General features: G+C 34.8%; 1 protein-coding gene across 1 annotated transcript; it reads left to right on the top strand.

Annotated features, from left to right (window-relative positions):
- Positions 1-1,128: 1,128 nt before the first annotated feature.
- On the top strand, positions 1,129-23,376 carry LOC106129504 (endoplasmic reticulum junction formation protein lunapark-B). The gene is made up of 9 exons (XM_060952668.1): positions 1,129-1,322; positions 14,305-14,540; positions 15,893-16,025; positions 16,884-16,998; positions 17,770-17,888; positions 18,837-18,966; positions 19,861-20,010; positions 20,531-20,602; positions 20,868-23,376. Exons 1-9 carry the CDS (start codon positions 1,290-1,292, stop codon positions 20,951-20,953), a joined length of 1,074 nt encoding a protein of 357 aa, XP_060808651.1. The 5' UTR covers positions 1,129-1,289; the 3' UTR covers positions 20,954-23,376.
- The last annotated feature ends 1,328 nt before the right edge of the window (positions 23,377-24,704 follow it).

The raw sequence follows: 24,704 nt of genomic DNA on the forward strand, positions 1-24,704 counted from the left end.
TGCATCCACTTAAAGGTTAAGGCTGTTGTTTCATATATGTGTGTCACTCTCCAATTGAAAAATAAAAACTTTGACTTTGACAGAAAACAGGCGTGGCAGTGAAATTGACAAGTAGTGAAGTGATCGATGACAACTTTAAGTCAAATGAATAACAAACTTATACATAAGGAATAATGTAGTTAACGTTTTTAAAGGAGTAACGGTTGAAACCTGTGGTTGAAACTCTTGAAAAACTGTTTGTGCCAGTGTAATGGTATTCGTCGCGAGATGAGACACTGGTGTTTTCATATTCTATTCAGGTCACAGTAGTCGACATTAAATGCATAAAGTTCATATTATTTTTCGTGTTAACTAGGTAAATCCGCAGAACTAGCATTGATCCTTAGAATTAGCAGACATTGAATGTTATGTGTATATTCATTTGCATACCGCAAATGTATTTCTATTTTTATAGCATTATTGCATATTTTGGTGCATTTTCATTAATATTGCTTATTTCAGTAGTAACATGGTCACACTTTTCCTGAAGGAATGGCGACAAATTTAAACTTCTTTTTCATGGCACAAACTTGAGTAGACTTTCGACAGTAACATAGGTTATTTTTTTCTAGGGATTTTCCATGGGAGCGCATTCCCGCACTTGACAGTGCTTGTAATCCGATCTGAGAGTACTGGTTATCAGATATAGTAGCTGAATATGTGTATGAAGGATATTGAATGGATAAATAATACTATAAGTTTTGTAAAGAAAGGAATCATTTAAAAGTTCATGTAACTTTGTTGTGCAAAAACAAATTTCCAGTTTTAATGAATTTTAATTTTATTTTGACGTTATTGTTGTCTATTAACGTTATCTCCAATCTTAAGTTATTTGCATTCGCATCACTAAATCATCTGTCAATTTTTTTGTCAAACTGGCAGATTAAAACAGTGAATGTGTCAGTGTCAATCAAGTCAACCGAATTGAGTCGTTTTTTGTGGAACTAGGAATATTTTTTTTAACAAGAGTCGCGTTTTATTTGTTTCCGTGACGTTTTCGAACTTAAAAAACTGAAAGCATATTTATCGCGATTGTGTTTGTTTAAGAGTTGAAAATTATTGAGTCAAGGTTTAAGTTATTTAAACTTAATAATTTGAATACCCTTTCGGTGTTTGAGGTTATGGCCTCAGATCTTTTCAATTCGTCATCACAATTCACATTCTAAAAACCATTATTTTTAGATATTGAAATCGACTTATCGCGCATTCATTGAGTGATCTAAACACACTAATTGATTGTTCGAGTAAAAATGGGCTTCTTCAGTTTCATATCGAGATTTCGGGTGAGTATTTAGAATTTAGGAAGTGAACCAGATAAAAATGCTTTTGTATCGTAGCCAAAAACTATAATGGTAGTCTGATATAGTTTTTGGCGGGAAGTCAAACTTTTGCCCGTGACCTATATGATTTATAATCGTGGTTCAAATATATTAAATGAACTTTAATCACAAATACACAACTATATGTATATTTGTGTAAAAATATGTAAATGATGTATATTCCAATTCAGTCTTACATGTACCTATACCTAATAACATTTTAGCTGTACAAAAAAAATTATTGTTAGTTTGACATATATATTACAAGTTTAGTAATAGCTTTTCATTAGTTTCAAAGGTATTTATTTATTTCAATATGTGTTAATTAATTAGTCCAATGACTTTAGACCATTTGATATCGAGGGGTGAAAGGCTATTTGGTTTAAGCGACATCTAGGCTGATATTGAGTTATATACATATTCGGAATCAGCTAATTTTTCTCCGTCGGTTGATGCAGGATTCATTAAAAACAGAAGACTTTTTTGGCGTTTGATACAATACTATTTTTGGGAGGTTACCAAAATAGCAATGTCTTATCCGACATACATTTTGCATCTTTTTTTAAGTTATGTGGTTGAACCATACTATGATTAAAAGAACCGAGACATAAACTAATTAACCTTTCTCAGATAAATAATTCAATAACAGTTAAACCTTTTTTCCTGTTTTTAGTGTTTATGGAGATGTAGCTTAGATCATTTTGACTTCCACCAATTATATGGTGTAATGTCGCTTAAACCATTTGTCCGTCACCGAAATGCGACATGGAATGTCGCTTAAGCTCTTTCAGCTGTATCTTTTTTTCACACGTGGTGCTACTTAAACCAAAAAGTCGTCCCAATATTTTTTAAATGTATGTCGCTTAATACGGACAATAAAATGAAGTGATGTAATGTGAATCATTTTTACATTGTTAATATAAATACGAGTCGGTTTTTCACTTAATACATTTTAGTATGAAACATTGATTCAGCAATTCGAAAAAGGATACGCCTTCCGTAATTGGTGAAAGCGACGCGACCGAATCTATAGTAACAACATTAGGAAGTACCTCTTATCTTGAACAAGTCACTGATTTCAGTAGGCTTCTCCCTGGCCATCCGGAGATGCCAGTAGACAACATTCACTCTACAATTGAGCAATCCGTAAGAAACATTACTGTATGGGCCCCTTTGCAATGGGCTACAATAAGCCAGCTAGCGAGAAAAGAACCGGCACCTTATATTGTGGAAAACCTGACACACGAGGATTTCTTAAATTTTGATGCTATGTCTGAAAAGTATTTCAAGGGTAACCTTATTGGTAAAATAAGCAAAATCCATACAGCGACATTTAAGAAATCTCACCTGAATCAGATGAAAGTAAAATTTTCAATGGAAGATAATGCTTCGGAAGAAGTAATACAAATTATTGCGAAACCTAAAGTTGTCAGTCGTAGATATAATTCCAGTTTACCGATTACCAAAGCCAAATACTTGGATCTAAAGAAATTGTGCGACGCTGGGGTTATACCCAAGATATCTCATAAGGAATACTTAAACCTGCAACACTGCAATTCCAAGGATGTTCTACTGCATACGGACATAGAGGATACAGTTGAAGAAATAAGTAAATGCGTGATTTTTTATTGTATTGTAATTATTATCAAGCAATGCCTGTGTCTTATCTATACCTACTAATATTATAAAGCTGAAGAGTTTGTTTGTTTATTTGTTTGAACCCGCTAATCTCAGAAACTACTAATTCGAATTGAAAAATTATTTTTGTGTTGAATAGACCATTTATCGAGGAAGGCTTTAGGCAATATAACATCACGCTGCTACTATAAGGAGCAAAGAAATAATGAAATATGTGAAAAAAACGGGGAAAATTATTCACCCTTGAGGGCTTCAATCATGCCCAAAATAACTATTCCAAGCAGACGAAGTCGCAGGCACAGCTAGTAATTAATACAATGACAAAAAAAAAATTAAATTCTACAAAAAAAAACCTTTATTGAATTTATATTTTTTTGTCAATAAAACTTTATTTGTTGATAAGAATGATTAGTTTGAGTTTTTATTAAAAAAAAATAGATTATGTTATTGGAGATTTTAGAACTTTTTTTAGTTTTTTTAGTAGGAAAGGTTTATGGAAGACCAATCTCACGTAAAACTGAATAAATAACTAATTATAGTTGATATTCCCACTTTGAGACTGATTTTACATGACGGCGACACAAAACATATCGTCGTTGTTTAAGACTAAAAAGTGAATAAATATAATTGTTCCCACATAGAGACTGTTGTACTTTATTATTATTCTAAGTAAATACTTTAAATAATATTGTGTTGTGTGTATTTTTTATTTATTCAACGTAAGCATCTGAAATGTTCAGTGATTGAAATTTATGCGGGTTGTTTCAATAGCCATTGATAGTATTAGACTTAATAAAATGTAACATCAAACGTTATATTTTCATTATTATATGGCACATAAGTTAATTAGATGGTCAGTCGTTTGAAACTTGATTGTCACTTAAGATAAATGGCTGGGTACTATTAATTTTGGGCTATATCACTTCATGCTTTTTGGCTCACTCTAAAAATTAACTGCATAGTCACTTAAATCTTTCTTCCATACTCTGAAAAATAAGAGCTTAGGGCCATTTGTATTAAGCGACATTTATCTTTGCAATTAAAGCTCCGTTTTATTTGGTAATAGCATCAATAACTCAATTGATTTAATTGAATTTCAATTAAGTTTACCCCATTAAAATAGCTCAAGAAGATTTTTTGTTATGAATTTTTTTCCCAAAATTGGAACTTTAAATAGGTCTCCTGTAAAGTTGCAAAAATGTCGCTTAAACCAAATAGCCTTTCACCCCTCGATATGAAATGTATATAAATAACTTTTGATAAGGATGTAGAAAAAGGGTTGAGTGAAGGTAAAGAGATATTTCTTTCTCCCAAAACAAATTAAAATATATACTTTTTATTTGGATGAAATTAAATATTTTTAAGTGTGGCAGTTTATGAGGCAGTTTCCCTTAGCTTTTATTTTATAACTAGCGCCTCGCCCTGGATTCACACATGAAGCATTTATTATATAAATCAAAGATAAATACAAAACTTGCTTTAGAAAACCCTCAACTAACATTTCGAACAGGTAAAAAAAACCATCCACAACTTTCCGAGATTAGTGCATACATACAGACAACAAGCTTTATGATAGCGCAGAGATTTGAACGATATCTGCTATATATGTAAACTTTTAGGTCCAAAATACAAATTATTAAGATGTAAATCATTTTAATGTGAACCATTTATTATGCTGAAAAACAATACCTATGTGGTCTTTAAATATTTTTATTGAAATTTCCATGTCCTGTATCGATGGATCATAACTTTCTGTGGAACGGGTGCCTTAAGGCATTTAGAAATCAGCATTTTTTAATTTCATTCGGTCAAGAGTACCCGAAACCGCCGAGCTTGCATTTAGAGAGTTATGAATGTGGATGAAGCGAAGGAAGTATATGCAGAGATCATGGCAAGTGGAAAGATGTAGTCTGCCTACCCCTCAGGGTAAAAGATGTGATTTTATGTATATATTTTTTCATTTCTAGACTTAATTTTTGTGTGGTTTCTTGGCACTTTAGAATAGAACCACTACATGTCTTTCCCATGAATGTTGTAAAAGGCGACTAAGGATAGACCTGTAAACTTGAGAAACCTCTTGTAGGTGATGGGTTAGAAACTTATCACTATGTTGACTCTGTCTACTTCTCAATAGATATAGTTGGGACTATATGTATGTATGTGTGTATGAATAATGTTTACATTGTGCTGCATTATTATTAAAACAATGATTTCATTATACATTCAAGGGTAGGGCATTGTCCTTTGCCTCATATTGTTTTTGTGCTCCAATCCAATCAATTAATCATTACAATGTACTGCCCTCCTCCACATTTATATTCTAATTCTAAGTTTGCATAATTGTGAAGTTGATGTTATCAAAGAAAATGCTGCAGTGCAGTTTGTTACCGCTTCTTCTGCACTGACGCTTTGAAAGGCAGTAAACTTAGTTTTAAGTAATTCATTTAATGTCAACCAATGTTGTGAAACCAAAAGATTTAACAATTATTAAGTAATGTTTGTCATGTTCCATATAATAATGAATTTAAAAAAAAATTAAAGGGAAGGGAGGGAAGGGGAAAATTATTCATGCCCAAAATATCTATTCCACGCGGACGAAGTCGCGGGCACAGCTATAGATATATAAAAACACCTGATAGGTATATCTTAATAGGTAGTGTCTAGTAAGTTAAGTATTGCAATAATCATTTGTCGAAATATTTTACCGACACCAAAATGGCTAGACTTACTCACGAAATTCTGAGACGAATCGTTATTATATTGAATGGGAATGAATAGAGAAAGGTACTTGCTTTCATCTAAAGAGCGACGTGCGAAATTCTACCTTATTACCAACGCTGTAGGTGCTTAGAAGAAATTCAGACGTTATGCCCTACTTACTGTACTTTCAAAAACTAGAAGGCTCGATTCATGCGATTTGTACAATAGTTTTTGCTCGAATTTCAAATTAGAAATCTGTCAATGCGGTATTTTGAGTCTTGTGTCTGTTGGCTCTGTCTACGTCGTAAGGAATAAAGACGTAATATGTGTACCTATTAGATAGGTACCTACTAGATAGGTACAACTCGATAGTCCTGATTCATATTTCAGAGCAATGCCTAGCCAGATAGGTAGGTACTTGAATATTTGCCTCCGCCTCCATTTGCATACATACATATAATCACGTCTATATCCCTTGCTGGGTAGACAGAGCCAAAAGTCCTGAAAAGACCTAAAGGCCACGTTCACCTGTTTGGCTTAATGATAGAATTGAGATTCAAACAGTAACAGGTTGGAAATCTCAAGTTTTTAAGCCAATACCTAAGTCGCTTTTTACGACATCCATGGGAAAGAGATGGAGTAGGTAGTCCTATTCTATTGGTGTCGGGAACCACACGGCCTCCTCTTGACTCTTAATTTTACTCTGATTTTGACAAACTTAGCATCGGTACACTAAACCTAGGTAGTCCTGCCGGTTCAATGCCCGAAAAAGGGTCATCGAACTGTCGTAGCCCAATGATTGACTGTCATACTTACACACTCTCCTCGGTCACTTTCTAGGGGGCTGGGTGGGTCCTTTTAAAGTCTGAACAATGTATTCTCTCGTCCACATTCTATTCTCAGTTTAATTGATGAAATGAAAATGCTGCAGTGCAGTTTGTTACCGCTTCTTCTGCACTGATGCCTTGGAAGCGGCAGTAAACTTAGTTTTAAGTAATTTATTTGACGTCAACCAATGTTGTTAAACCATACGTTTTGACAATAGGGATGTGGACTATTTTTAGGAAAGTGTTTAAAACCATGCATAAGTACCAAATATAACCCAAACTATTTATTATTATTTTTTTTATTTCAAGTAATTCCTTTAAAATAATTTATTTAAAATTCCATTTAAATTATCGCGCCAAAACGCGGATACCTGTCAAACGGCCGCTGTGACGTCACGCGTTACAAAATATTGTCGAAGTTGTATGTAATGAATAGTTATTTTGTAGTTGTGTGATAATAATATGAATTTAAATTTTATAAATATTGTGCGGTGCCGCAGTGTAAAAGTACTATTAAAAACACCTGAAAAACTGTTTATTCACGTTCCACGTACAAAAACGATGCGGAAAAAGTGGCTTCAATTAGCCCGTCGGGATTCGGCACTTGTATCTAGACAAAGTAAAATGTATTTCTGTGAGGATCATTTTGATGTAAGTTTGATAATATTTGTTACATTTATTTGTATTAAAATAATTTTTCACTTCAAGTTTTCAAAGACGAAAACTCGAATTTTTAGGTTAGAAATAAAGTAAACAATGTTTCGTTCTTTCATTATAGTTGGCCAATGATATGACAAAATCATTTTATTTCATTTTAACCTTATAATATTACTATAATAATGTATCTTGAGTATATTACTTACATGGATGTCTTCACATTTTATAAATTCAGCAGAGCAAAGTTACTATTTGTTGCGAAGAAATAATTAGCCACCGTAAAGCAATCAATTCTTGGCAAATTTGAACTATCTGCCTTAATATATCCACTTTCCAGTATGGGAAAACCTTTAAAAATTTATTCAAAAAGATAATCGGACGGAAATCAAGTAATAATATGATCCAAATATCAACAAACACCATAATACTTGACAGCGTAAATTCTTGTATAGCAACGCGTGACATCACGCATTTTGATTGGTGTTCATTGTCACGTGACTTGAGGATGAAATATTTAATTTCATTTTATTAAATAAAAAAATAATCCCTTGTTTATTGAGGAAAATATTGTGTTTTTTATTATTTTTACTATAGAAACTACCTTTTCGTGGTAAAATTTTAGACTTATTTGAGTACAGTCCACATCCCTATTATTAAACGATATGAAGTATCCTATAATCTATAATATAAAAATTAATCGCTAAATGTGTTGGTAAGCGCATAACTCAAGAACGCCTGGACCAATTTGGCCAATTCTTTTTTTTAAATATTCGTCGAAGCACAAGGATGGTTTTTACGGCGAAAAAATACCAAATAATTGCCTGAAAAACCTTAAAAACAGTCCTTTTCTTTATCCCATACAAACGTTTTCTAACTAATACGTACAGTCAATTTGAGCTGTATTACTAATGTATAAAGTTCACTGTCGTATTAGCAATGTAGGTCTAATAGATAGGAACAAAAACCTGTCATATTACAAATCTTTTTGACAGAACGAAGTCTGTCGGGTCCGCTAGTAATGAATAAAAACTTTGAATTTGAATTTTGAATTTAAAAGTCTCTCCCGGTCGTAATTAAAAGAGGGACTATTTTATTACCTAGTAAGGTTACAAGAAGGCGTGGGCTGCAAACGCTACAACTGGTCAAGGTTAAGCGGGGGAGGCCTTTGTCCAATTGCGGATTAACTTGTGTATGAGATTAAGAAATCTATGTAGTGGCTAGTGGCATACCTACTTTATATACCTACTCCATGTAAATGAATAAATGAGTTTGTACAATGAGAGACTAAATCTATCAACTTATCACGATCTCAGCCTGTGTATCTCCTGCCTTATTCTTTCGCTTCATGCATACATATACTAACGTCTATATCCCTTGCGGGGTATACAGAGCCAACAGTCTTTAAAAAACTCGTTAGGCCACCAACAGCTGTTTGGCTCAATGAAGGTATAATAAAACCACTTGAATGCTACACGAAATCAACTGTCATTTATTTTTTGTTCTTTTTTTTTTTTAACAAACGAAGTATGTGCACAGAGTATACACTATTTAAACTAATGAATTAGTATAGATGGCAGCACAAGCAATTACACAATAGGTATATTGTTTCTGATATTAATTTTATCAACACCGCCACTATATCTAAACAATATAAACAATAATAATAGTTAAACAATCTGAATGCCTAATTTATTTAAAAACTTATAATGTTTTATCGAGCACAAAGCTTTTGTAAGCAGATCAGCAGGCATCTCAGCTGTTGACAAGTATTTTAAATTTACAATCTTCTTAGATACACATTCTCTACAAAAATGATACCTTATGTCTATGTGCTTTGTCCGTTTATGAAATACAGGATTAAATGCTAACTTTTGAGCACTTTGATTATCATTATAGAGATCAATACTATATATTATTTTTGTTATCTCAAATTGTAAATTCTTTAAATAAATGGCTTCTTTGCAAGCTTCAGTCATAGCCATGTATTCGGCCTCACTACTAGATAATGCTATAGTTTGCTGTTTTTTACATTCCCATGAAATTATGCAGCCTGAAAGAGTAAAACAATAGCCAGTATACGACCTTCTGTCAACAATGTTTCCACCCCAATCAGAATCAACATACCCTTCTAACAATGAATTTCCATCATGAGAATATACTAAGCCAAAGTCTTTAGTCCTTTTTAAATATTTTAGAATTCTCTTAACATATGCACAGTGTTCCTTAGTATAGGAATTATTAAATTGGCTCAGGAAACTTACTGCAAATGCGATATCAGGCCTGGTGAGCACTGCCAGATACATAAGGCAACCTATAATTTGCTGATAGGGAAAATTACCAACATAACTGTCACCTGATGGCTGTAACTTACTCTCCATTGGAGTTAATACAGTTTTACAATTACTCATATGAAATTTATGTAAAATCTTCTCAATGTAGTCTTGTTGATTGAGAGATATAGATTTCTTGCATTTATCAATTTTTACATTAACACCAAGACACTTTTTTAATTCACCCAAGTCTTTGATTTTAAAATTACTAACCAAAATATCTTTCAAAGACTGTGTCTCTTTCGGATCATTTGAAAAAATAAAGAAATCGTCTACATATAAAGTAACTATGACAATTTTCTTATTTAACCTTTTTAGATACATACATGGTTCATATTTAGATTTGAAATAACCATTTTTTAACAAACATTCATCCACCTTCTTGTACCACATTCTTGAAGATTGCTTTAGGCCATATATGGCTTTCTTCAGCTTAAGAACTTGACCACTATGAGTCGAATCAGGAAACCCTACTGGTATCTGCATGTAGATGGTTTCTTCAAGAGTGCCATTCAAGAAAGCGGTGGTCACATCAAGATGCGTTATATCAAGGCCTAGCTGAACAGAAAGAGCAAATAACAACCGCAATGTGGTGTGTCTAACTACGGGAGAAAAAGTGTCTGTATAGTCCACACCTTCAACCTGCGAAAAACCTTTCGCCACTAAACGCGCACGAAAGCGGACTTTATTCTCACTATCATATTTCTTTCGTAGCACCCACTTGCACTTTACAACTCTACCATCTGTTGGAGTTTCGCACAACTCCCACGCATCATTGTCTTTGAAGCACTGTATTTCTTCCTGCATAGCCTTTTTCCATTGCTCCATTTCAGGACCATTCATTGCTTCACTCAGAGATAAACCAGCTGCATCATCATATGTTTCTTCATTCATACATAGGTTAGAAAAACCATATCGCTCTGGCTTTTTCTTCTCTCGCGTAGGTCTGGGAGTGTGATGTGTGTCCAGCTTAGTCTCTGCATCTTCATAGTCACTAGGAAAATATGATTCATCACTTCCTTCTAGTGTACTTTCTAGGAACTCTGTGTTATCTTGACCAGACGTCTCTAAACTGGTCTCCTGGTTAGATTCATCCACATTTACTGGATCTAAACCCTGTGAGCCATCCGCCACTGAATCAAAACTCTGATCTTGTACCTCAATTTGACATTCAGATTTTGATTCTGGCTCAATTATTATAACATCTCTGCTGGTCAACACTTTTTTTGTTTCTGGGTTTAAAAGTCTATATCCTTTTATATTTTCTGGATATCCAACAAGAATGCACTTTTCTGACTTTTTATCCCACTTCTTCCTCTTTTCTTTCGCTATGTGCACCATCACATTGCTACCGAAGATCCTGACGTGACCGATATCTGGCTTGGTGCCATTCCATATCTCATATGGAGTTTTGTAACCCAAAGATGCTGCCACAGTACGATTCTGCAAATACACTGCTGTACTGGTGGCTTCTGCCCAGAACTCTTTTCCCAAACTCGCATCAAAAAGCATGCACCTTGCCTTTTCTACAATAGTGCGATTAAAACGTTCAGATAATCCGTTCTGTTCTGGCGTGTACGGGTTGGTTTTCTGATGTAGTATTCCATTTTTGTTTAAAAACATATCAAATTCTTTGTTGCAGTATTCTAAACCATTATCGCTTCTTAGTATCTTGACTTTATTCTTTGTTTGATTTTCTACTTCAGCCTTAAACTGTTTAAAGTATTTTAAGGCTTCATTTTTATTCTTTAAAAAATAAACAAAAGTCATGCGACTATGGTCATCGATAAACAATAAAAAATACCTGGATCCACCAATTGAGGTATGTTCCATGGGTCCACAAATGTCGGTGTGCACTATCTCTAGTAAACTATTGCTTCTCTGGCCGGCACTTGGGAACGGTAACCGACTTTGTTTACCTTCGCAGCATGTAATGCACGAGGACTTGCTTATATTTTCAATCTTATTGCCAATGGACATACCAAGCACTGCATTGTTCATGTGTTTTAAATAGTCCTGGTTAACATGGCCCAATCTGCGATGCCATGTTACCGCCGACACTGCTGATGCGACGAGATTCGCTTGACTGGAGAGATTCACTTTGTAGACTCCATTGACTAGTGATGCTGTAGCCACAACAACGTTGTCCCGGTTGTAAACCTTACAGCCGGTTGTAGAAAACAAGACTTTATTTCCTTTGTTTATTAGTTGGCTGACAGAGAGTAAATTCGTAGTCAAACTTGGAACACAAAATATGTCTTCAACCACGATATCAAATTCGCATTCGTCGGTTTTTGTGGTAATTCTCGCATTGCCTGAACATACAACTGGCACCTTTTCATTGTTTGCAACAATAATTTCCTTGTGTTGATCGTATTTAGCATTCATAATACAACTTTCATTTGCTGTGAGGTGGACGCTTGCGCCTGAGTCTATATACCACTCGTGTTTATTGAAATTCCCACTCAAAAACACTGCGCTAAAAGCATTTGACTGAACCTTGTTGTTTTTCTTCGAATTAGACGAGGAGTTCTCATTCAACGGGCATTGATTACGGTAATGGCCGATTTGTTTACATGTATAACACTTCACCATTTTGTTTGATTTCACAGATGAATCAATGCTGCCAACATTGCCACTATTTTTTGCCATAGACGAACTCGTGTTTTTCTTTTTGTTGAACTTGCTACGAGTTGCAAACGCACCATTGGCTTCACTTTCTTCCTGTTCCGGTGACGTCATATCCATCAATTTCGTTTTGATGGAATCCGCCGTTATCGGAATTCCCGAGTGTTCAATGGCCATTATCATAGGCGCAAAACGGTCTGGCAAACCCGCCAACAGTAATGATCCTGTCCACAGATCATTTATCTCGAATCCAGTCCCACTTAGTTTTTGCGCTGTATCAATAATTTGAGTAACGTAGGATGTCATCGAACTGCAGTTTTCTAGGCGTATAGAAATTAAATTCCGTAGTAGACTAATTCGTCGCGTAAAACCACTATCATCAAATAATTGTTTGAGTTTTTCCCAAAGTTCTTTCGATGATTTTACTGTCTTTATATGGACGTATAAGGTCGGGTCAATAGTCATAATTAACTTTGCTTTTGTCTTTTCGTCGTCTGCCACTTCTATTTTTTTATCTGTCACTGGAATAACACAATGTTTCATGCCTTCCAAGACTAAAAAATTTTCGGCTGCGAAACACCATTCACTATAATTTTCTCGTCCACGCAATTTCGGCACATTGACAATATAATTTGCCGCCGCCATTGTCCACACAGTACACCACACACCGGTCAGTCACTATGCAAAAATGTTCACAAATTACTGTTCGAATTGTTACGTAGCAGATTATTACGCTTAGTAAACTGTTTATAACATTTGTAAATGTCCAAAATTCTTGTTATAAACTACTAAATACTGCGAAATATTAGCGAAAACGATTGCCCATAACCTATAATAAAACCACTTGAATGCTACACGAAATCAACTGTCATTTATTTTTTGTTCTTTTTTTTTTTAACAAACGAAGTATGTGCACAGAGTATACACTATTTAAACTAATGAATTAGTATAGATGGCAGCACAAGCAATTACACAATAGGTATATTGTTTCTGATATTAATTTTATCAACAGAAGGAATTAGGATTTAAATAGTAACAGATTGCTAGCCCATCGCCTAAAAGAAATATTCCCATTTATAATCCTATCCCTTAGTCGCCTTTTACGACATCCACGAGAGATAGATGGAGTGGTCCTATTCTTTTTTGTATTAGTACTGGGAACCACACGACTTTTGCTTCATCCACTTTCATAATTCTCTTCAGCTCTTCGGTAAAGGGTACTCTAGACCTGACCTTTAATATTTGTACCTAGTCGAAATATAACGTAGGTATCATTTGCAAATTTGCCGTGTGGTTTCCGGCACCAATACAAAAAAGAATAGGACCACTCCATCTCTTTCCCATGGATGTCGTAAAAGCCGACTAAGGGGTAGGCTTATAAACTTGGGATTCTCCTTTTAGGCGATGGGCTAGCAACCTGTCACTATTTGAATCTCAATCCTATCTTAAAGCCAAATAGCTGAACGTGGCCTATCAGTCTTTACAAGACTGTAGGCTCTGTCTACCCCGCAAGGGATATAGACGTGATTGTATGTATGTATGTATGTATCATTTGCAAATGGAAGCGAATTTAAGTTATACGGATATTGATATTTTTCCACGTAATTTCCATTCTGCCCGTTTGAATCTCCTCACTGACAAATATTTCAGTAAGTAACTGTATTAGAACTACGAGTATATGTATTCTGTGGTATGCGGTAACTTGATAGGTACGCCTGTTTCATGTGCGTATTGTTAACAATGCCGGTAAACCACAATAGCCTCGCTGTGTACCAATAGATAACGCGGTAACTGCATTTTTTAAAGTTTGACGAAAATAATGTGCTTATTATGATATTTACCTAAAAATTACGGTTTTAAAGGTGAGAGTGTAAAGATATAATTTAGAGCGTCAATAGTCGAATATTCTATCATTAAGCCAAACAGCTGAACGTGGCCTATCAGTCTTGTTAAGACTGTTGGCTCTGTCTACCCCACAAGGGATATAGACGTATTTATACGTATGTATAGTCGAACGGTTAAGTAAGAAATTAGCTATAGTGCGATATATATGAAGATTACCAAAAATAGGAACTTTATCGATTGATTGAAGATGTAAGCGAATTGCGACTGTAAGCCTTGTGCTACAAAGTCGACTCACTCAAATTAAAATTATATATGTTACAGCGCAAGAAAACGACAAGGGAAATATTAGAGAAACTCGAAACGAAAATACGCAGTATAGAAGAAGACGGTGTATCCAAAGAGGAGTCGCAACGCCGCCTCAATAGCTACGTTAATGCCTACTCTGTGGGACTGTACGTGTTGTTCCTGGTGCTGTATTACTATGTCTACTTAGGCAGAGGGCAGCACTGGGTTCATTCTTTGATGTACGCGTCGCCATTCGTCGTCTTCCCTATAGTGTGAGTATCATGATAATATGACCAATGGAAAACCAGTTAAAATAAAATTGCCAGAATTTAATAATTATTTAGAATTACCCCTTCGTCTTTGGGCAGTCCTCCTCCTTATTGTTGGGTTGTAAATTCTTTGTTGCACTTAAAAAATAAGAGATATAACAAAATATAAAACAGTCATTCGATTTAGAAGAATATGTGTTTTAATTAAAATAAAATTACCAAAATAAAATAATAATCTAGAATTCCCCTTTGTTTTTGGGCAGTCCTCCTCCTTATTGTTGGGTTGTAAATTCTTTGTTGCACTTAAAAAATAAGAGATATAACAAAATATAAAACAGTCATTCGATTTAGAAGAATATGTGTTTTAATTAAAATAAAATTACCAAAATAAAATAATAATCTAGAATTCCCCTTTGTTTTTGGGCAGTCCTCCTCCTTATTGTTTGTTTGTAAAATATTTATTGCACTTAAAAAAAGACATATAACAAAATATAAAACAGTCATTCGATTTAGAAGAATATGTGTTTTAATAAAAAAAAATTACCAAAATAAAATAATAATCTAGAATTCCCCTTTGTTTTTGGGCAGTCCTCCTCCTTATTGTTTGTTTGTAAAATATTTATTGCACTTAAAAAAAGAAATATAACAAAATATAAAACAGTCATTCGATTTAGAAGAATATGTGTTTTAATAAAAAAAAAATACCAAAACAAAATAATAATCTAGAATTCCCCCTTTGTCTCTGGGCAGTCCTTCTCCATATTGTTTGTTTGTAAAATATTTATTGCACTTAAAAAAATAAATATAACAATATATAAAACAGTCATTCGATTTAGAAGAATAAATAAGTGCAATGGCGGACTTATCCCAATCGGGATTCCTTCTAGTCAACTATATTATTATATCTATAATTATTTTACATCTCTAAAATTTTTATTTTCTCCTCGCACTTCCCACACCCAGTAGTTGAATGTGCAGGTTTCCCCACGATGTTTAACCCACATCGTTAGAGCATCAGTTACTAATGAGAATTATGTGACTGGTATTAATTGTGAAATCACCTTTGAACAAAAAATCCTTTGGATTTGATCTCAAAACTTAGGAGGGAAATAATATCACTTGAGGCTAAAAGGTTTTCTTTAAAATATTTTGCTCTTGTTGCATGAGGTCGATTAAAATTGTTGTAAATTGAAAATGCTGCAGTGTAGTTTGTTCCGCCGCTACTCCTGCGCTGCGCTTTGGAAGCGGTAGTAATATAATTTAAGTTATTCGACGTCAATAAGTCATACCTTGTATCTAATTTAGAAATTAAATCTATTTGATGCTATAAGTTATATTAAAATTTCGATTTCCAGTGCAATATTCCTTCGTTCGTCCATATCGTGGTATTACAAGAGATCTCTTGAGAAGAACAGAATGACGCTGAGCAAGATGAGAGAGGAGAAGAAGAAGATACTGGAAGAAGTTATGAACACGGAAACATATAAGGTAGGTATCCTATCAATCTCTCTGATTTTTTTGTACTATTGGTTTTCTAAAAATTATAAAGCCATACAGCTGAACTTGGTGTTTCAGTCTTATCAAGACTTGACGTTGGCTCTGTCTACCCCGTAAGGGCTATAAGCGTGACTATATGTATGTATGTATTAGGCCTTAAGTATACAACAACTGAACCCAATGCTAAAAGAATTCCCAACTTAGAAAATGGCGATCAGAAAAGTTTTAAATTAAGAACAAATAAAGTCCAATCATATCAGTTTCAGCGTTTGTTCTATTGCGTCTAACTCCCTGGATCCCCGGGTCTCTTTTTGACCACGATCAAGATGGATAAGTACCTACGGTGACTTCTATTTGACCTCAGCTACCCTGATAGGAAAGACACACATTCAGTTGTCTGAATTTCCCAGTCTTTCCCTAGAATGATTAAAATAAATATATACGGGATAGATTACACAGATTAAAGTGAGTTCGAGATTTGTGTTGCCGAGATACTTACTCAACGATAATATATTTTATACATTAAATCACGGCTTTTTCCCGGAGGGGTAGGCAGAGACTACATCGTGCCACTTGCCACGATCTCTGCATACTTGTTTCGCTTCATCCACATCCATAACTCTCTTCATGCAAACTCGGCAGTTTCGGGTACTCTTGACCTGACCCTTTGCCAGGACGTCCTTAATTTGATTAATATATATTTTCTAACAAATATTTCTAAACATCCAAGACCCAGGCCAATCAGAGAAAGTTCGTGTCTCATCATGCCCTGGATGTTATTTTATTTGGCTAGAAATGTATTAACGTTGATGCTAAATTATATATAATAAATTAATATTATGCTTTCAGGTAGCGAAAGAACTTCTAGATAAATACGGGACGCCAGACGAGCAGTCAAAAGCCCTGAGGCCATTCGTGCCGAGCGCCAATGTACCCGGTAAAACTCCTAGCTCGCCAATCCAAGGTAGACCCCCCGTGTAAATAAACTACTATAATGGTAGATTTTCATAACACTTTTTTATTAACATGGTAGTTTCTGTTTTGAGCTTTTTGTATTGAACCCAGAAGGCTGAAAGTATCCTCAAAAATTGCTTCCTGATTCCAATTAGAACTCGTTTAATTAAACTGCTTTATAGGTAGATTTTATTTTTATAATAATATGGTAGTTTTTCGTCTTCTTGTATTTTGTGGTTAGTAGAACCCTCGTATAAATAAAACTACTATTATAGTAGATTTTCTTGCTTTTCAGTAACATTAATGGTGGTAAGTGTAGATTTTTTTTGTAACATTGTAATTTTTATTCCATAGTATCATTACAGACACATGGTATCCAAACCATAGCTTGCCAATCTAATGTTAATAAACTACTACTAAGTACTTTGATGATATTTTTCTCATTGTCTTTTGTGCTGATTTAAATGACGCCGGCATAACAATATGCCGCCAATCCCTCGTAGAGTTAATATAAATAAACTTAATTAATGGTAGGTTTTGGTGTATTGGATTTTCCTTAATTGTAGTTTTTGTTAAGCCTAACACACCTGAAAAAACCGCATTGAAATCAGTGCAATAGTTTTCGCGGTTTGCGAGTAAAAACATACAGACAGACAGATAGACTGAATATTTTTGGCTTCTGTTCATATAGTTCCCGCCCATATAATATTTCAATTAATGAAATCGAACACTTACTATCCACTTTTACGTGTTGTCTAAACCTATCTTCATCTCTTTCCAGCAACGCCGGGCCAGCTGAGACAGCGACAGTTGGCAGCCCTCCACACCTCAACGCCGATCAGCAACAGTATGAATGTCGTGGCTTTGAACACGCCAGGGTATAAAGGACCAAGGCTTAGGGTGAGTACATACCTTACAGAATTCGCACCCCCACCACGCCGGTCAGTAAGACGCAAAGCCTAGTAAGTATGCCAGAGATCTCGCCGATCTTGATTTCTACCTAATGTACCTAAACGTCCTGGTAAAGGGTCAGGTCAAGAGTACCCGAAACCGTCGAGCTTGCATGAAGAGAGTTATGAATGTGGATGAAGCGAAGGAAGTGTGCAGAGATCGTGGCAAGTGGAAAGAGGTAGTCTCTGTCTACCCCTCCGGGAAAGAGGCGTGATTTTATGTATGTATGTATGTACCTAAACTAGTGTAAGGTTTACCTGCATTGTATACATTTGGTTCAGAGTAGGAGAGGCTGGTAATCTGTCATACAGGTTTTCTTAGTAAAGACAGCAGTCTCTCACATAGATCATTATTTTGTTACTGCATGGTTCATCTTACTTCTTATTTTTTAACTGTGTAATTCTATGTGAGAGAGGAAAAAAAATTTTTTTTCCTGTTTGAAATGTTGGAAAGAGGGTTTTCAGAGGATAAATAGCGTAAAGAAACTGGCATGATGTTATTCGGGTAAGGTTACCCTGCAAAGGTAGCGGAGCTCAGAAGGGAGTCGATTTGTGTAAAAACATGACTCACCCAATCCTGGTTCCGTGGTTAAGGGCCCTGATGCTGATGCCTTTACAGATAGTCTAATCTATCTCTTAAAAGATAAATTGTAATATGACATGTACTCTTAATATTTGTATGTATAGTCGTAATATTAATACTCTTAATATTAGTATGTATATATATGTCGGGTCTTGGATGTTTATCTATATAAATATTTATTATAAAATATAGTATCATTGAGTTAGTATCTCGTAACACAAGTCTGGAACTAGAGGCTAACTCAATCTGTGTAATCTGTCCCGTACCTACGTATATATGTATATTTATTAACTGATAAATTAATTGACCCAACAGTCAGATCAGCTCCCGCGGCCGCTTCTGGACAAGAACCGGTCAGCGCTGGATAAAGTGGTCGACTACCTGCTGAAGGATGGACCTAACCACCGCATGGCCCTCATATGCTCTGATTGTAGCTCGCATAACGGTCAGTTTTAGTAAAAACTTAATTAGTAAACCTGCACATTCAGGCAACTGGATTTGTATGTAGGTTTGGTTCCCGTGCAAAGGTTGCGGAGGTCAGACGGGAGTCGCTTCGTGTGACAACCTGTCTCAGTGGTCACAAGCGAACCCTGGGTTCCTCTTCGTTTGAAGAGACACCTCTGGGTCACCTCTCTATGAGAAGATGTAACCAGGACTAACGCCGGGAGTATGATGATGGTTAATCCAGCAGATTTTGGACAAAGTGGACAAACTATCCACCGCATGGCCCTCATATGCTCTGAGCGCTGGTCGAAAAACTTTGTGAGTAAAACCTGCACATTCAGGCAATTGGAACCATGATCCAATATAAAGGATTCTTTGCAAATATTGGGAAAGAAACATGGGAGTCGCTTCGTGTGAAAACTTGCTCTACACATGCGCTTTCGTAGCGGTAGTAGTTATAATTAGTTTTGAGTGATGTGACGTCAATAAGTGATATCCAATTTTGAAAATAAATCTATTCTATTTTATTCTGTAGTCTCTGCCTACTCCGCCGGAAAATAATCGTGATTTTTTTGTACACACAGTACTACCACTGTAAGTCGCATCTGCAATATTCGACGGGGCAGAAAACTCAATAACACAACGACCTTATTACCAATACATTTAACTTAGAATCCATAAGCAAAATGTCTCCTGCTATCTCGCTCATAATAATAATCGGGGGTTTCAAATGGAGCGCTCTGATTGGCTCAAATAAATTTCGCGCCATTTTTCATTTTACTTTCCTTTTTTAAAATTTTACTCTTGCTCATTTATGTCGGTGCAACTAAAAAGTGGTACTAACCTATAATGCTATGCTAGCAATGAACTTAACACATATGATTTGTATCGACAGGTATGGCAATGGTCGAGGAATTCGACTATGTGTCATACATCTGCGCTTACTGCGGCAAACTCAATCCGGCGAGGAAACAGCGACCCGCCGCCCCTTTGTTGACACCCGCGAGGGCTCTGCCTGCCCCGCAGCGACTGTCGATGGCTGGCGGTGAGTAAAACTACTAAAAAACATTTGAATTTTTGTAATTTCCAAATTTGTTTATTGTCACTCACATAGTGACTTACAAAGTCACTCATCATCACTTGGCTATCTTCACTATCATATATATATCTTCACTATGATATGTATAATATCTACACTGTCTGACTTCTGTCACTTTAAAAATTCCTCTTTGTTACTTTCAAAGTCTCTCTTTGTCACTTTAAAAGAATCACTTTGCCACTTTGAAAGTCCCTCTTTGTCACTAAAAAATCCTCTTTTTTACTCATTTCAAACCTACCTATCTCTTAGTTTAAAAGTGTTTTTGTCTTTTTGTCCCTTTTTGTCGATCTTTAAAATCCCCTCTTTGTCACTTTAAAAGTCCTTGTCACAAAAGTCAATTCTTTGTATCTTTCAAAGGTAGTTACTGTCACTTTAATAAGTCACATAGAAGACTGTTTTTTAAATCTAAGTACAAGCTTGAATAAATATGGCGAAACACGAATGAAGTATTCAATTTTATTTTCAGATGACTCCTCTGTGGCCAGCTCGGCAAGTGAAAGCGAAGACGAGAAGAAAACTGATACAATTAATCCTGGAGGTAAGTGATTATTTTTATTCCCGTTGTAATAACTTTTGTAAATAAAAAGAGAACCGCCTCTAATCAATATCCCCTTTTTTATGTCGGTTTTCGGTTAATTTCTAAAACCTCAAGTGTAACAAACACTTCTCTGAAATCCGCATCAAAATCGGATCAGCGGAACGCAAGATTATCGCGAACAATCATACGTACAAACATACAGGTAAAACTGAGAACCATCCATATTTGAAAGGGGTTAAAAAGTAATGTGTTTTTTATTCATCAGGTTCAGAAGGCGAATATGAACGCCCTCCGTCCAGCGGAGAAGACGAACAGTCGCCCAAACCCGAACAGGATAAAAAAGAAGACTGAACGACGCGACCTAAAGCGACATGAGGCATCTCGAATTTCGAAAATAGAACACCTGCCATTGAGGCGAAACAAATGATTTGAATTGGCCAGCATTGAATTTTGAAAAGAGAACCCGTCTTTTGGCGATGAAGACATTGGCCACAGTCTAATTTGGAACGATCGCCTTTTCGCGAAATTGTAATTCGATTTGAGGCTCGAATTCTATTTTGAATGTAGAACACTATTTGGGTAATGTTTACCGAAATGGTGATCTTGTAAAAAAAAGGAAAAAACTAGGTACAGGTATAAATATTAAAAAGAAATTATCGATTTTGTTATTAAAAGCTTAAATTATTCTTAATTATTAAAATGTAATTAATCATCATCCTGATGAATATTTTTACATGGATTGATAATTTTATTAATTATTTTTTTCTATCAGTTGGTCCTTCGCTAGGGAAGATTTCAATATAGCTGACTCACACTATTTTCGTTCGGTCAATGTCGCTGACAATAAAGGTATTACATTTGGACACACAATAAAATACCGTGCCTTGCTATATCATACAATCGCGTTAAATAATCTAGTGTAACTTAGGATCGGGTTTTGCCTATAGTTTCGTCGCTTTGTCTTTTAAGACATTTCTAAACGTCAAAAATGTCTATAAGTCATAGTTATAATTCCTTTGTGTTTTTATTATGTTAAAAAAGTATTTTTATTGATAAAGCATCGATACTATTAAAGTCATATTACCCCCATCCCTAAACTAACATTAGCTCTAATTTGAGCATTTTATTTATTTATGCTAAGTTTATGGATCTTAATAGGTTTAATATTAATTTCTTCGGCTGGTACTTAAATTTCATTTAATTAGACGAATGGTATGATTTTGTATCTATATGCATCAATGCCAATACGAATGATTTCGTAGTCAGTTGGCGGCCATCTTTTTGACAAATGGGGATAACACAAAATCATACAATTTCCTTTCGTAAGTTCCTTATTTAAAAAATTAACAACTTGATAAAGCAGCGCGAAATCGTATATAGGGTGATTCATTTAAACAGTATCAAAACTTTCTTACCTGCCAATTACAAATTGTAAAACTAAATGTTCCAAAGAAACCCAAATCGAAGTATAAATTAGTTTTGCCGTCTCATAATTTGTAAGCGATTTTAGTTAATCGCACTATACTATATGAAAATTCTAAATTATATGTTTTATATCAGATTAATGTTTGTCCTGAAAAATTCCAAATTTCAATTTTTAGATATTGTTTAAAAATTCATCCTTTATAGCATTTATAGAAAATGTTTATACTCAATGCTTTTTCTAGTCAAATGTCTGCTCCCTTTATTCACGAACGTTGACAACGCATACGTCTTACCTCTCTTTTTGTCTTTGAGGTTAACCGCAGTGTAAGAAAAAGAGGTAAGATTATACATGTCTTATCAACGTAAGTGAATCGACCTGACCCGTAGAATGGCACGCACGAAGCCGTTTTCATCCCGCGAATAACTATCGCTGTCTCGTTTCACGTTATTAAAAAAAGCGAAACAGCGGTAGTTTTTCGTGCGATAATACCAGCGTCGCGCGTATCATACTGCGATTGGCCTTCAATTATCACCTTTATGTGTAAGTTAGTAAGAACCATGACTAAACTGACTAGAAGCCATACTCCTTATAAGTATCTATGAAATTCAGAAAGGAGAATAAAAAGCTTTGAAAGTTTTCATTTACATTTATAAAAAAAAGTCATCAAAGGTGATCCTTTTATCATGAAATTATTATTTAGGAGATTGGCTTCTAGTACCTATTTTTCATTTTCGTGGTAAAAACTATATTAGATATTCCTTGGTATGAATTATTATCGGGTTTGATTAAAATACGGTTTGATGTAGTGAAATGGTTTACCCGAACATATTGAAATGTGCGAACGCATGCCTTTAATGGTTGTGAATTCTACAGGCATTATTGAATAAATTTGCTTTAGAATCACGTAGGTATCAAGCGCGAATTTGGATGTATGTGAATTAAATTAAAAGTAAAAAAATAAGGAACAAAAAAAAAGAAAGTGGTACGTGTGATTTGGAACATTAAGAGATAAAAGCGTTAAAACTATACTTGTCTCTTTTACCCATGCATTATCTATCTTAACTCTTGCGGGTTTGCCACGATCGCAGGCAATGCATATATTTCGGTCTTTTTCTAACCTCGGAGTTAGAAAGAGAGAAGCTAAAACATAAGCCTGTTTTGTGAATAAACCCCCAGAGCTGTGTTAGACTCATCTTTAACATGGTCAAGGAGGTCAGACCGAAGTCCCTCGTCGTATTACCCTGACCTTCTATTACAACAGCCAAGAGAATCCTTCTAAAAACACTTATGTAGCCATTTATGACTTATCCCCGTGGAAATACAATCGACCTGAAAACGTTAATAATAAGTTTTAGGCGGGAAAAAATTACCTTGAATTTATTCCGTATCCCTCCATCCCTTTCGATTTGGTGTGAGCGAAAAAGAGTTACAGAAAACCTGTCTCTTTCTAATTGGCCTTATTGGTAGAAGATGAAAAGAAAAAGGTCGGTCGAAGTAATTTTTCAATTTAATTTTTTTTTGTTTCCCAGTTTGGTTATACCCCTAATACGTATTCCTATTATTTTGGCATTAATATTATTCACTGCCCAGCCAATTGTCAACAAATCGATCGCCAATAATTAAATTTGTACACACATGACATATTTTTATTTTGAATAATATTATCTTTATTTGTTTATTTACATTTTATTTTGCAATACTATTTTCATTTAAGTAAGGACCAAGATTTGGCGGTCAAAGTATGTATCTATAAATGTGAATGTTTTCTTTTATGAAACTTGAAAAAATCTGATAGTTTTGACCGTGTGTGAGTTTTCGTAAACACATCTCCATTTTTAAGTAGTTTTTAACTGAACTGTATTTTTTGTTCAATAGCGTCATTAATATTTGCATGTGATAACGTCTAGTTATCTCTTTCTCCCTCGCGTCACATGTTTTAAGTACTTAGATAAATTGTTTTCTTAAAATGCTTGAAACCAATCAAAATTTCAAAAAAAAAAAAAAAAATCGAATTATCGACTATGCGTGTGTTACTCCCGACTTGGATTAATCAAAGTCGCATTTGAAAAAAGGACGGAATGAAAGATTTGATTTTGTAACGCAAGAGAGAGACAGATATGATAATAGGGGTTTCTGCGCCAAATGTAGGTAGTAGAGGTGAATATGTATCTATGTTTCTCGTTTTGGAATTGAAATTCAAATCTTTTATTCGATCTTGTCAATTCAAATAAATTAATTCGAAGTTCAAAAACAAAGGTGGCTTTGTAATGTGTAATTTATTCATTAGTTGACAACGATTTTTTGTTCGGAGTTTCACTTTGAGGATAACGCCAAAAGGCTGTCCTAGAGTGGAATTCCGATACGTTTGTTTAACTAAGAATCCTCATATTGTATATAAAGAGAAGTGAATAGTGTTGTTAAATTTGTTATTTATTGCTTGTAATGTTGATTAGCTATTTTATAATGGAACTAATATACAAGTACCCAGTTATCAATTTGTTTTATTCGATTAATAATTCTACTTTCATCAACGGAAGTACCCTTTAAAACGACGAGCTCGCATGATGACAAGTAGTAGGCAAGTATCGTCTTATCACTTATATAAGTGACTTCGATGTAATGGAATTCTGTCTGATGGAAGGTGTATGATGGAATAGGTGAAGTAAAAATTTTTTG

Source organism: Amyelois transitella, chromosome 29 (genome assembly GCF_032362555.1).
Source record: "Amyelois transitella isolate CPQ chromosome 29, ilAmyTran1.1, whole genome shotgun sequence".
Classification (NCBI taxonomy): Eukaryota; Metazoa; Arthropoda; class Insecta; order Lepidoptera; family Pyralidae; genus Amyelois; species Amyelois transitella.